The 14395-nt window shown below is 57.2% G+C and overlaps 2 protein-coding genes across 4 annotated transcripts in view; one reads left to right on the top strand and one right to left on the bottom strand.

Annotated features, from left to right (window-relative positions):
• The window catches only part of PALM (paralemmin), a 24776-nt gene extending 22436 nt beyond the window's left edge, over nucleotides 1–2340 (bottom strand). For both annotated transcript variants that reach the window (XM_069591888.1, XM_069591889.1), the window contains exon 1: nucleotides 2064–2340. In XM_069591888.1, the coding sequence (XP_069447989.1) occupies nucleotides 2064–2068 (5 nt within the window). In that variant the 5' untranslated portion in view covers nucleotides 2069–2340. The remainder of the gene's footprint in view (nucleotides 1–2063) is intronic.
• PRSS57 (serine protease 57) lies at nucleotides 1686–14395 on the top strand. 2 transcript variants are annotated; one of them, XM_069591896.1, is made up of 6 exons: nucleotides 1686–1814; nucleotides 9094–9325; nucleotides 9585–9738; nucleotides 10595–10739; nucleotides 12402–12665; nucleotides 14013–14395. In XM_069591896.1, exons 2-6 carry the CDS (start codon nucleotides 9247–9249, stop codon nucleotides 14238–14240), a joined length of 870 nt encoding a protein of 289 aa, XP_069447997.1. In that variant the 5' UTR covers nucleotides 1686–1814; nucleotides 9094–9246; the 3' UTR covers nucleotides 14241–14395. The 2 variants fall into 2 exon arrangements, with proteins under 2 accessions (XP_069447997.1, XP_069447998.1); XM_069591897.1 differs by lacking the exon at nucleotides 1686–1814 and adding an exon at nucleotides 11128–11208 and having other exon boundaries at nucleotides 9118–9325.

Genomic DNA, 14395 nt, shown 5'->3' with positions numbered 1-14395 from the left:
GGGGCCAGAGGAGCAGCCCCTCCCCTGGGGCCACCAGCAGACCCTCCCCATGGCAGGATGCACCCAGTTCCCTGTCCCCCAGTTCCCGGCCCCACCCTTGTTGCACCTTTAGGGCACCACCTATCGCCTCCACTGGCTGGTAAGAATTCTTACTTTCTCAAATTAGAGAAAATTTGTTTAATCCTTAAAAAATCTGTCAAATGCTAAACGTCTTTTTAGAAGAAAGTTTCCAGCATCACCATCTCCAGTGATGGCAGAATCCGTGGAAACGGAGGGAGGTAAACGATTGTGTCCTGGCGGGGGCTGTGCTCCCATGAAGAAGGACGGAGGGCCAGGAAGGTGTTCATGCAGGGAGCAGATGTAGCCCCTCCCCACCCATCGTCAACTCCAGCGCTGGGGACTGGCTTCCTTGCACGGCTACTCAGGCAGTTAATACCAAGTCCCGTCCTACACCTGCACCTAGAAAAACCAGGGATCCGCCTAATGGGGGGACTCCGACACCAGATCTGACTGTGACCAAGAAGGCCTAGGGTCAGGGCGACAAGCACCCAGGAGCCCTCTGTGTGCTCTGTGGCCCTGGGCAGCGGCTGCCCGTCCCTGGGCCTCTATAAACCCGTGCAGAATGAAGGGGGTGGCGGGAAAGGAAACAATGGGGTCCATCCTGAATATCTCATCTCATTCCTCTGCTCTGGGTGGGCGTTTCCTCTGTCTACTCGCCTCCTCCCCCAGGCAGCCCCCTTCTCAAGGCCACACCCTGCCCAGGGCCTGCTGTCTGGAGGCCCAGAGGCTCCCTTGGGCCCCTGGGAGCACAGCAGATAAACAAGTGAGGGGACCGTAACAGACAGGTCTGGTCCCCTGCTCCCCTGAGCCCCTGGCTGGGCTCCTGGGCCAGGCTGGGCCTTTGTCTGGGTTTTCAAAAGCAGAGGACACAGGGTGTTGCCTTGCCGGGAGGTGGGGGAAGGAGGCAGTGGCTCCCACCCAGCTGAGGGTGTGGTGGGTCATGGGTGAATCCCCAGAGGAAAGTTGCAGGCTTGGAAAATATACCCAGTGGGAAGGGCCCAGGAGCCAGCCGGGTGGGCTGGTGGACCTCCATGTCTGGGCCCCGGGGCAGGGTGGGGATCTGGCCCAGAGTGGGGCAGTCGCTGGCCCCCCGCATAGGACAGGGGGGCTGCAGGACACCAGACACCGCCTTCCCAGCCCCTGCCCATGTAAACACACCCCACAGCCTCCCTGCACCCACCTGTGGGAGTAGGGGCGGGGGGGGGATGCCCTGACGCCAGGAACAGAGGACCCGCCCCGTAAATGACCAGGCAAACACACTGGGCACCCGCTAGTGCAGAGACCGCCACTGCCTCACAGTCCTTCATCCAAGCCCCGGCACACAGCCCACTCATCCACTCCTACACCGAGCCCCAGGCTAGCAGACTCTTGGCTACATCATTAGGGGCCCCATCTTAGAGGCACTTTCCCCAGGAAGGGAGGGGACCTAAGCTCCGCTGTTGGAAAGCACAGGGACCCCTAGGCTCACACACATGCCAGACCCGGAAGCCTGGAGCAAAGCCCACTAGAAGCCGGGAAATCGGGCGGCTGGACCCCCGCCTTAGCAAGGGCTCCAGACAGCACTTGAGGCCCTTGGGGAGGGCAGCCAGGCGAGGGAGGACCGGCCGGTGCGCGTCCAGGGCACAGGGCGCAGCGAGCGCAGGCCGGGGCTGGGAAGCGAGCTCCAGGCCCGGCGGTGCAGTGAGGAGGGGTCGTCCCGCCGCCCCAGAAGCAGGAGGACCGCAGCCCGCCAGGGGCACGAGGGCGGAGGCACAGTGCGTCCCCTCCCCACACGCTCACGCGTCCCGGGCCGCCCCCAGCCGCCGCCGCCCGAGTCCTCGTGAGCCTGTGGGCCGCCGGGGCCGGGTCGAGGGGGAGGCCTGGGGCGGGCACGGCCCAGCCCGAATCCCTCCCTGGCTGAGCGGGGGTCTCGGGAGTCCCTCGCCACCTCCCCGCCAGCGCTGTGGGGGCGAGAATCGGGGCCTCAGCCTCCGGGGCGCCCCTGGCGCGAGCGCGCTACTCACTCCATCTCCCCGCCGAGATCAGTGGGTCCGCGAGGCCGGCGGCGGGGGCGCGCGGGGGAGGGCCGGCGGGCTAAGGCCAGGCGGCCGGGGCTGCGCGGCGCGGGGGCGGCGGCACCGGCGCGGGCATCGCCCCGCGCGCGGCTGTTTATTGTCCGCGCGGTGGCGGGCGCAGGGGGTGGGCTGGGCGCGCGCGCCGCCGCCGCCGCGTTTCGCTCGCGCCCCCTCCCGCCGGCTCCTCGCCTCCCGCCGCCGCCCGCCTGCGCCTCCTGCCGGCCGCCGCTGCGCCCCGGCCACCGCGCGCCCTCCCGCCCTGTCCGCCCGAAGCTCTTGCAGCCCTGACCCATTCATTCCATCTCGGCGCGGGTCTGATTCTCGTGCCGACCCGATCCGGGCGCCGGCCGGGGGACCCAGTCTGGCCGCCATCCATGCCGCCCCTCCCCGGCTCCCCAGCCAGAGGGGCGCGAATGGGGACAAATTGCTCGGGGAGGCCCGGCAGGCGGCTCCAAGAGTTCACGGTCCCGCTGCGGACGGAAGGTCCTGCCGACGGGCCCCATAGAGTCTGGAGAAGAGCGTTCGGGTGGCGGGCGCGGCGAGCGCGTAAGGCCGGCGATAGGTCCGAGCCGGACCCGTTCCAGGAGGAAGCGATTGCTGGTCTTCTGAGCACTGGCGGGGCTTTGGGCCTGGCCCTACGTTTGGACGAGGGTTAAGGAACTTAATCTGACCCATAACTCTCTCGCGGCAAACAGGCCTGTGTGGTCAGAGTGAGTGAGGAGCAGGGAGAATTCAGACTGTCTTGAGGGCACTGGGGAGCCACAGCAGAGTTTAGAGGAAGAGAGGGTCACCCCGGTTTATGTTTGCAAAAGCCACTTGGCCTGCAAGGTGGGGAGCGGATGAAGGGGCGCTAAGGGAAGGGGGCTTGGAGCCCAGAAGTGGCTGAACAGGGACCTGGTGGAGGCTGGGCCAGGCTGAGAACCAGGTAGATTCTGGATGGATCTTGAAAGGTGGTGCTGCAGATGGCCACAGGATGGGATGCGGGATGACAAGGCATCATTGGTCCCTTCTGTGGCCTGAGCTACTGGAAAGACATGTGACATGAACGGGGCCTGGGGGACAAGAAGGAAACACTGGCCAGACAGCTGGATCCCCAAGGGGTAGGCCTGGCCTGCGCTGGAGGGGGGCACCTCAGGGGGAGCAGGTGAGGGCAACTGGAAGAGCCAACTCAGTCCCCTGCCTTCCCCTCTGTTCCCTGTGGTCTATCTTGGGTCCTCCATTCATGTGGACCCCAGGGATCAGGAGGGAGGCAGACTTGTCTTAGGACACTAGCCTTCAGGCTCTGAACACATTTACTCCAGAGGACAATTGACGGGGAGCAGAGAGGGAGGTTCTTTAGAAGTACTTAGGGCTTTTGTAAAATTATTCTGCTCAATGGTGCTCAGTAAATGGGTGTGTAAAGGAACTGTGGTGCTGGAGAAGACTCTTAAGAGTCCCTTGGACAGCAAGGAGATCAACCCAGTCAATCCTAAAGGAAATCAACCCTGAATATTCATTTGAAGTCTGATGCTGAAGCTGAAGCTCCAATACTTTGGCCACCTGATGCAAACAGCTGACTCACTGGAAAAGACTGAGAGCAGGAGGAGAAGAGGGCAACAGAGGATGAGATGGTTGGATGACATCGCCAACTCAATAGACGTGAGCTTGAGCAAGCTCTGGGAGATGGTGAAGGACAGCCTGGCGTGCTGCAGTCCACGGGGTCACAAAAAATCAGACACAACTGAGCAACTGAATGACAAAAACAAATGAAACAGGCTTGGATGAGGTCTGGAGAAAGATGGGACAGGATGTGACCCATATGCGGGGCTGTCGGCCTTTACCCCCAAAGGCTTTTGCACCCCCTTTTTACAGTGAACATGCACCATTTAGCAGGGAAAGAATGAAATAAACTACCAAACAGAACAAAGGAAAAGACTCAGAAACATCAGGGGGCCTGGGTTCCAGTCCCAGCTCAGCTCCTCAGGTGCTGTGTGATGCCAGGTCTGCTCCTTAACCTCTCTGAGCCTCACTTCCCTACCTCCTAGGGCTGCTGAAGGACTTGGAATAGGGCCCAGCTCACACTCGTGTAGGGGTTGGCACTTTTTCTGTGAAGGGCCAGATAGTAAATATTCCCAGCATTGCGGGCTGGCCGATCTGTTGCAAGGACTCACCTCTGCCATTGCAGCCAGAGGCAGTAGATTGCAGCATCAAGTGGCCCTGTGCCAATAAAACTTTATTTACGAAACAGGCATACCCACCTCACAGCTCTTGCCATTGCTGGACATCCTCTGGGCATCTGGACCTCAGCGGGTCTGACACTGGGCTCTGCATGGGCCCCGGTCACCACCCCTTTCCTGTTCCCTGGTCAGAGACCCTGCCCCATGTCTCCCAGCCCTGACTCTAGCCCAGGCCCTGTGTCTCCTACCCCTGCCTCCTTTCACTGCCCTCTCCCTGTCTCCCTGCCTCCTCTCTCGTTTCCACTCTCACTAGAGGGTCTTCCCCCACCTGCCCTACTCACGCACCTTCTATAGATTCCCAGTGCCCTGCAGCCTGGCTCTCAAGTCCCAGCTGAGCCCTGGAAGCGCCCTTCCTTCCCCTGCCCCTGCTGCTCGCCCTGCCGCTCACCCACTGGGCCCTCCTCCAGGAGCCCCCTCCCTACCTTCCCCGTGTTCCTGGGTCTTCTTCTTGCCCTAAAATCCTACTCTCTTCCCTCTGCTTCCTGCCGACTTCAGTCACTTTCCCCCCTGAATTCCACCTCTGATGATGTCACTCACTGTGGTATCTCGCGCCCAGCTCTCCGCCAGAGCAGGGGTCCTCCTTCTGTGTCCCCTTCCCCCCACATCCAGTGCCTGCTCACAACAGGCACTCAGTAAACACTTATGGAGTGAAGGACTGCATGCCTCCTGCTGTCTCCTTTGATCTTCTCAGCAGGAGTGGTGGCACTAGCCTGTGGTTTACAGATGAGGGGTTCACAGGACACCCAGCCCCCTGCTGAATTCTTGCCAACACCCTTAGAGACCCTCTCAGGTCATCTGTTTCCCAAAGGAGGAGACTGAGGCCCAGACAGCTGTGGGGGCAGCTCTAGGGACCCCAGCAGTGACCCATCCTCCCCCTGCAGAAATCCTGGAGGCTGAAAAGGCAGACAAGGTGGAGAGAAGTGGTGAGGCTCTGCCTGCTGCTTCAGAGACCCATTCTTGAACGGGTTTGCTCAGTGCGCCCACGTGCCACCCACTGAGACCCACACATCCCTTTCTCTGTTCTCTGCCAGATCCTTGGATGCAGGTCCAGGAGAAAGTCTGGGAAGTGCAATGGTGTCCGGCACGATCCCTCACTGGCTGGGGCTGGCACCCGCAGGGGAGTGACTGCCGTACAAGATGCTAGTGGATTGGGCTGTTTATTCTTTAAAAAAAAAAATTGTTTATTTGGCTGCACTGGGTCTTATTGTAGCATGGGGGATCTAGTTCCCTGACCAGGGATTGAACCCAGGCAACCCTGCATTGGGAGTACAGAGCCTTAGCCACTGGACTTCCAGGAATATCCCTGGGCTGTTTATTCTTAAGGCACTATCACCCATTTCAAGTAATAAGAAGCAGTCTCCTTGGAGTGTGAGTTAAAGGGGTTAAAAAAGTAAAGGGTAAGTGTCACTAGTTGACACCTGCGTGGCCTGTGCCCCGGGCCAAGCACCAACCCCATCCACAGATGAAGAAACTGAGGCACATGGAGTCCAAGTTGGGATGGGTGGGGTCCCTGGGCTTCAACACTGTGTCTAGGGGTTCACTGGGAAGATTTTGAGTTTTTCTCAAGTTCTCAGGGGCTTCTGACCAAACTTCATCCCTCTCCTGACTGCTTGAACCTCTGCTGCTAATTTGGGCTAAGGAAGGGCCTGTTCACTTATTGAGTGCTGACTGCATGACCCACTCAGGGCAAGGTGATAGACACCGACTGCATGTGTGCCCTACTCAGGTGCTCAGCAACTGACTTTGAGCTAACCTCCTCAATATATAAAAAGCTCCCACAAATCAACAACAAAAGTAAGGGTGATAACAATACAGCAAAGTAATTAACACAGGGGACTGAGGCTGGCTAAATATAGCCCCACAACGTCCCTGTCCTCATTTTGGGGCCTGTGGACATGTCACCTCATGGTGCAGAGGGGACTTTGCAAGTGAGATTAAGTTAAGGGGAGTAAAGGGAGTTTTCTCATCATTATCATCATCATCACCGTCACGCTGTGACTTAGAAAGCCACCAATCCTCCATGCAAAGACCCTTCAAGTCTCAGAGTTTTGGTTTCAAGACCCTCTGCTGTACAGCCCCAGACCAGCCAGGCTCCTCTCCCTGGGCCTTGGTTTAGGAAATGGAAACACTGAGCCCCACACAGGAGGTTCCTTAGGACTTCAACGAGCTTGGTTATTCAGATCCTTGAAGGACGGTTGCTGGTTTCACAACTCTCACCAGAAAAGAAGGAAATGTGCCAGGTTGTGGGCAGAGTTGGCCCCTGGCAGAGATAGCATGAGCTGGTCTGAGGCTGCAACTCTGGCACATCGCTCCCTCGCTGTGCAACCTTGGTCAAAGCACTTGACCTTTCTGTGCCTCTGTTTCCCCCATTAGTAACATGGGGACAGCAACAATTCCAACAGCCTTGGGTTTCTCTAGGACTGCATGAGTCCTACACATCCTGGGGCATGTGGCTGGGGGAAGTGACCGACACGGGAGCACAGCTGTGACAGGCCAATCCCAGGGCCCCACAGTGGACAGGAGCCTCTGAAGTCACCTAAGGAATAATCCCCTACCAGCTGCTTTGACCTCCAGGGAAGCACAGGGTCCAGCCTGGCCTAGACCCCGGAAACAACTTCCACGTGGACCCTGTTTCCCACTTTGCTCCGTGTTCAAGGCCTGATGGTTCCTGCAGCTGCTATCACATCACCACAAACTTAGTGGCCTAGAATCACGTGTCCAGGCTTCCCCAGTGGTCCACTGGTTAAGAATTCACCTTGCAACGCATGAGACACTGGTTTGATCCTTGCTCTGGGAAGATCCCACAAGCCATGGAGCAACTAAGCCCATGCACAACTACTGAGCTTGTGCTCTGAGCCTGCTCAGCAACAAGAGAAGCCACCGTGATAAGAAGCCCCCACACTGCAACTGAAGAGTAGCCCCCACTCACCACCACAGGAGAAAGCCCACGCAGCAATGAAGACCCAGCACAGCCAAAAATTAATTAATTAAAAAAAATCACATCTGCTTGCCTGGTTGGTGAGCCTCTCTGAGATGAGATCCAGGTACCTGCATGCCATGTTTCTTTCCAAACCAGCTGGTTCTACCCTCATCCTGCCACTTTCAAGGCTGTGCCTCAGTTTCCTTGTCAGTACCATTGGCGATAATACAACATAGTAATTAACACAGGGGACTGAGGCTGGCTAAATATAGCCCCACAACATCCCTGTCCTCATTTTGAGGGCTGTGGACATGTCACCTCATGGGGCAGAGGGGACTTTGCAGGTGAGATTAAGTTAAGGCCCCTGAGATGGGAAAAAGTTATGACAAACCTAGACAGCATATTAATAACCAGAGACATCACTTTGCCGCGAAAGTCTGTCTAGTCAAAGCTATGGTTTCTCCAGTAGTCATGTATGGAAGTGACAGTTGAACCATAAAGAAAGCTGAGTGCCGAAGAATTGATGCTTTTGAACTGTGGAGTTGGAGAAGACTCTTGAGAGTCCCTTGGACAGCAAGGAGACCAAACCAGTCAATCCTAAAGGAAATCAACCCTGAATATCCATTAGAAGGGCTGATGCTGAAGCTGAAGCTCCAATACTTTGGCCACATGATTCGAAGAGCTGACTCACTGGAAAAGTCCCTGATGCTGGGAAAGATTGAGGGCAGGAGGAGAAGGGGGTGACAGAGGATGAGATGGTTAGATAGCATCACTGACTCAATGGACATGAATCTGTGCAAACTCCAGGAGATAGTGAAGGACGGAGGAGGCTGGCCTGCTGCAGTCTATGGGGTCGCAAACAGTCAGACACGACTGAGCGACTGAACAACAACAACCTGAGATGGGGACTACCCTGGATTCCCCAGGGGGCCCAGTGTCATCACAGGGTCCTTATAAAAGGGAGAGGGGAGGATCAGAGGCAGAGAGATGGGAGATGCTGTGCTACTGGCTGTGAGGATGGAGGTAAGAGCCGCAAGTCAGGGACGCGGCTCCTCTAGAAGCTGGAAAAGGGGCAGCCAGTACTCCCCAGGAGCCTCCAAAGGGACCAACCCTGCCCACCCCTGGATTCAGCCCTATGAGCCCATGTTGGAATTCTAACCTGCCTCCCAGACCTCTCATTGCATCTCCACATTAGCGGGGCCTCAGCAAAGCCTCCCCAGGGCAGCACAGGGTCTCTGACCTGTGTGTCCATAGGCTTACGAAGGCCCTGCCTCCCTGCCCCCTCCTTGGTCTGAGGCTTCCTTGGCTCCCCAGTGCCCACAGGAGGAGCCCCTGCCCCTTGGCCCCACCTTCAAGGGCCTGAACTGACCCGATGAGCTTGATATTATCTGACCACCAGGCCCTGTGCTTCCGTTGTGAGCCCAGATCAGTGGATCTACACCCTTAACCAGGAGAAACATCAGCACCAAGGGTGTGGGGGTCTTTGTCACATTACACTCCACCTCTAGCACCTACTAGAGGCTGGTATACAATAGGTGCTCAATACATGCAGCAAAGGCAGCAGGAATCACAGGGCTTTCCGGGGCTGGGATTGCACATGGGGAGACTGAGGCCGGAGGCAGTGACCGGCAGGGCTGGGGCGGGACTGCCTCCATCTGGTGAGCTGGCCCCCAACCTGGAGAGGCGGCCAAGGCTGCAGTGCTGCTGGCTGCTTAGCAGTTTCTGGTGAACCGGTTACTGGTTACTCGGTTTCTGGGTGAACAACAGGGCCCTGGAGCCCTCACACCCCCTCCACTGCTGGTCTCCAGGGCAATTATGATTGTCATCAACAACCCCAATGCAGGAGAATCATCAGGTTTTCTAAAATGCTGGCTCAGAACCGGCCGTTGCTGGCGGGGCCTCCGACCACAGGCCACAGCCCCATTCCTCTTTTCCTGGACGTTGGGTGGGGTGCAGCCCACTGAGCTCTCCAAGGACACACCTGCCTGTGACAGCCATGGGGCCTGGGGTGAGGGACTGGGGCCGCCTGCTGCTGACTGTGACCGCTGTCCTGACACTGCCCATGAGGCCCCCAGGTGAGGACCCCCAAGTACTCCACCCAAGCCTGCCAGAGGCCCACAGGGACCCACCCAGGAAGCCCCAGCCCCCTGCATGGCTGCTTCTTTTGGGGGGGGGCAGGAGGCCCAGCCCCAGCCTCAGGTTTTAGGGAGTCTGGCCCCCCACTCCGCAAACTCTAGGGTCTTCTCTTTCCGTCTCTGTCTCTCCTGCCTCCCGCCAGCCTGGTCCCCACCCCATCCTGCCCCACCCCTGACAGGCCACCCACCCTGCCTGCAGGCTCCTGGGGGGCACAGATCATTGGGGGCCACGAGGTGACCCCCCACTCCCGGCCCTATATGGCATCCGTGAAGTTCCAGGGCCAGCACAACTGTGGAGGCTTCCTGCTGAGGGCCCGCTGGGTCGTGTCGGCTGCCCACTGCTTCAGCGGCCGGTGAGTCTGGGATGAGGGCATGTGTGGGCAGGGGGGTGGAGGGGGCTTGTGCAGATGGGCCTCTCAGCTGGGCAGGGGTGTTAACAGAGAAAAAGGGGCAGGAGAAGGAGGGACGGACCGGCAGCCGTGACCATAAGCAGAGTTACAACTGTTGCATTCATCCTGAGTGTGTGCTTGCATGCATACTAAGTCACTTCAGTCGTGTCTGACTCTTTGAGACTCCACGGATTGTAGCCCACCAGGCTCCTCTGTTCATGGGATTCTCCAGGCAGGAATACTGGAGCAGGTTGCCATGCCCTTCTCCAGGGGATCATCCCAACCCAGGGATCGAATCGCAGTCTCCTGCATTGGCAGGCAGGTTCTTTACCACTAGCGCCATCTGGGAAGCCCTCGTTCTGAGTATATTGATACAATAATTACTAACATTACTCTTGAAATTATTGGAGGCAATGCTATAATCCAGATGGAAATTAGAATAAATATAATGAGTGTTATATTCATTTGAAGTATACTGTTATAATAAGTATTCCAATTAATAGTGCAGCAGGACTCCCCTGGTGACCTGGTGGTTAGGACTCCACACATTCACTGCAGGGGCCATGGGTTTGATCCCTGGTCAGGGAACTAAGATGCCACATCTCATATGGAGTGGTCAAAAAATATATATATATATATATATTGCAGCGATTGAAGTTAATACCTTAATTGAGATGGGAGGGTGATCAACTCAACATTTATCATCACAAGCTGGAAGGAGGATGGCATGGGCTTATTTCCCAGGACGCGAGAGACTGAGCCTGTGTGAGGTGGCCCTCACCTCAGCCTTGCTCACATTCCCCACCCATTTCCCCCACAGAGACCCCGGGACAGGCCTGGTAGTGCTGGGAGCCCATGCCTTGCGCACCGTGGAGGCCACACAACAGGTGTTCAGCATCTCCGCTGTCATCACGCACCCAGACTACCAGCCCACCACGCACACCAGTGACATCTGTCTGCTGCAGGTGACCCACTGCATGGGGATCGGGCCCTCGGTGCAGGTCTGACCTGTCCCTACCCCTCCCCTTACCATGGCCTGACTTGTTTAAAAACAGCTGTTAGGTGCCTGTGAGCACCCGCGAGTCAAGTCACTCCCTTTGCTGCCCTCTGGAACACCCACACCGCGCGCTTGGCCTGCTGCTCGCTGAGTGGTCAGCACCCTAACAGGCTCTGACCCCCAGGCCTTTGCACTGGCTGTGGCCCTGCCCAGCCCATGTTCCCCAGACTCCCCAGACTGTGGCTTTCAGGTCTTTGCTCAGTTGTCCCCTTCTCGGGCAGCCTCCCTTGACGACCTCCAGTTCTCAGCTGCCCCTGGCTCCCCTCTTCTCACTCCATCCCCTCTTCTGTGTCCAGCACCACCCACACCTTCTGGAAGCACCTGTACCACTGGTTCCACCTCTGCCCTCGAGGGCGGGGATTTTTATCTCATTTGTGGTGAGTTATTGTACACAGCAGATGCTCAATATTCACGCTGAAAGAGGGAGACAGTGAGGCTGTGGGGCCATCAAATACCCTGATCCCTGCCCCCTCAGGCCCTCCAGGGCGTTTCCTCCCTCCCCGCACATGCACATGCGCCTCTGTTTGGACCTCACATGGCCCTTCCTGCTTGGGCGACAACCCTTCCCACAGCCCCCACCTGGGGGGCCCCAAATTCAACCCCAGGCACCCCGGGGCTGCCATTCAAAGGGAGAATATCCCCAAACTGCCCTTGAAATGTGGTGAAAATCAAACAGAGGGGACATCAACACAACAAAAATGAAACCCTGGGAACAGGAGGGTCTAGGGTGTGGGGTTTTCTTGGCAAAATAAAATGTGGGAAGCCAGTGTTGGCAGCCAAAGCTGGCGTATGAATTCTGCTCCTCTGTGAAACCCTGTAGCCTGGAACCCCTGCTATGATTCACCTAGCCCACTCTGCAGATGAGGAAACTAAGGCCAGGGGTGATCAGTGATGCACCCAAGGTCAGGGAGCGAACACTCAAACTAGGGGTCCAAGTTGTTCATTCCATAACTGCTGATTGAGTGCCATCTGTGTGCCAGGAAACCATGAATACACAGCCATGAACACACAGCCCTGGCCTGGCTCCCTCTGAACTCCCGGTCTAACTAGGTGGCAGCTGAGTAAATCAGCCTTGACAGGAGCACATGGGAGCCCAGAGGAGGCATCTGTCCTAGACTGGCAATCTGGGAGGACTTCCTGGAAGTGGTGTCTAAGCTGAGTCCTAAAAGCTGGATAGGAAAGGTGCCCCCAGCAAGGGGTGCAGTATTACAGTGTGAGCAACTGTGCAGGTGGGCAGAGGGAAGGGCCAATTGATGGGCCAAGAGGTTTTTTTATCCCTGTGTCCTAAGGGCAATGGGCACTGGAGGAGAGCTCAGAGCAGGGAAGGAGATGTTGGTTAGCAGGACCCCTGGGCAGCTGCGGGGGCGAGACTGGAAGCATGGAGGTTGGTGAGGTCTGATGAGCAGGGCCCCAAGGTGACAGAAGCAGCCAGGCCCTCTGACAGACTAACAACAGCTACAACTGACTTCTTTCCACAAGGACAGGAAGAGACAAGGAAAGGTAGACAGGAAGGGGTGGCAGAGGGCGGCTGCAGGCAGGCCTAACCTCCCGGCACCTTCCGCCCCCGCAGCTGAACAGCTCTGCCACCCTGGGTCCTGCAGTGGGACTACTGGGGCTGCCGCGGAGGGGTGCCAGGCCTCCCCGGGCCGGGACGCGCTGCAAGGTGGCTGGCTGGGGCTCTGTGTCCGACTTCGAGGAACTGCCCCCCGGGCTGATGGAAGCCGAGGTCCGCGTGCTGGAGCTGGACGCCTGCAACAGCTCCTGGAAGGGGCAGCTGAGCCCTGCCATGCTCTGCACCCACAGTGGGGACCGCCGGCGACGTGGCTTCTGCTCGGTGAGATGTTCATTCTCAGTCCTGCCTGCTTGCCGTGTAGGGAAACTGAGGCCCTCAGAGAGGTCAGAGCTTGTCAGAGAGCCTTGGCAACTAAGTCCCAGCTTACCTTTGACCAGTTGGTGAGGCCTGGGAAGGGGAGGGAGCCTCCAGGGTCACGGGGCTGCCATGTATGGCTGCACAGGTTGTGCACTGCACAAAGGACTACAGACTTGTGTCTTTAAAAGCGGTGTCCAGATCTCAAGGAAGATGCTTCTGCTCCTAAGCCTTTGTATGGATTAATGGCAAACCTGGCCCTGATGCTCAGGGAGAAACAGCCTGGACTGGGAGCAGGGGAGTGTCTTTTGTTCTAGCCAAGAGAGTGTGTGGTTCAGATTCTAGAGCCCAACTGCCCAGGTCCACATTCAGACTGAGCCACTTCTTACACATATGGTCTTGGAAAAGTCATCTCACTTCTCAGGACTTCACTGTCTCCATCTGTAAAATGGTCACACCAATAGGACATATTTCTTTGGGTCAGAACTGATTTCAGGTGAAAATTAGGGTAATAGGTCTGAGGAGAGGAGGAAGCAGGGATTTTAGGGTGAGTATTCAGGAAGGCCTCTCTGAGGACAGTACTTTTGAGACTGGAGGAGCCTTGAGAATATCTGAGGGGAGACAAGTTAGGCAGACAGACCAGTCACAGGGCTGCTGTGTACAGTCCCGCAGGTTGTACATTTCACAAGGAGCTGTAGACTTGTGTGGTATACAAGGAGTGTCCAGCAGGGGGAAGTAATGGGTCTCGAGGATAGGCAAAAGCCTAGAGGTTGGAGCTTGGGCTTCCCAGGTGACACTTGCGGTAAAGAACCCCCCGGCCAATTCAGGAGATGTAAGAGACGTGGCTTTGATCCTCCCTGGGTCAGCAAGATCCCCTGGAGGAGGGCACAGCCACCCAATTCAGTATTCTTGCCTGGAGAATCTCATGGACAGAGGAGACTGGAGAGCTATAGTCCATAGGGTCTCAAAGAGTTGGACACAGCTGAAGCAACTTAGCACACAGAGGTTGGAGCTGGGTTTGCTGCAGAAACAGCTGGCATGTCTGGCTGGAACCAAGTGAGTTGGGGGAGAGGAGGGCAGATAAGCAATGGGGGCTGGCTCCTCCAGGCCCTAAAGGCTGAGATGACGTGTTTAGTCTTTGCTCTAAGAGCACTGGGGAGCCATAGTCCTGGCCCAGGCTCTGGGGAGTATCCATGGGACATAAAAGGGTTTTGAGGTAGAGAAGGTCCAGATCAGATCTACATATATTAGCTCTTTTAAGGAAAGTGAGGCCCAGCAAGGGACCCCTGACCTCACCTTTGCCTCCACCCCCAGGCGGACTCTGGAGGACCCCTGGTATGCAGAAATCGGGCCTATGGCCTCGTCTCCTTCTCTGGCCTCTGGTGTGGGGATCCCAAGACACCCGATGTGTACACACAGGTATCCGCCTTCGAGACTTGGATCTGGGACGTGATTTGGCGTGGCCAGCATGGCCCTCAGCCCAGGACCACTGGGGGCCGGCAGGCATTGTCTGAACCACAGCAGCACCGGGTACACCACTGAGATGGCAAACGATACAAATAACTCTGGCCTGGAAAACTCCGAGGCTGGAGCAGAGGGTCCATGAGCCCCTAAACCCCAGGAAGCCTGGTGTCAGGGTGGGTAGGGGGCATCAGTTCCCAACAAAAGGGCAAAATAACAATAAAGTGTTAACTGAC

The sequence above is a fragment of the Ovis canadensis genome, chromosome 5 (assembly GCF_042477335.2).
Source record: "Ovis canadensis isolate MfBH-ARS-UI-01 breed Bighorn chromosome 5, ARS-UI_OviCan_v2, whole genome shotgun sequence".
Taxonomy (NCBI): Eukaryota; Metazoa; Chordata; class Mammalia; order Artiodactyla; family Bovidae; genus Ovis; species Ovis canadensis.
This window is presented reverse-complemented; position numbering and strand designations above follow the sequence as displayed.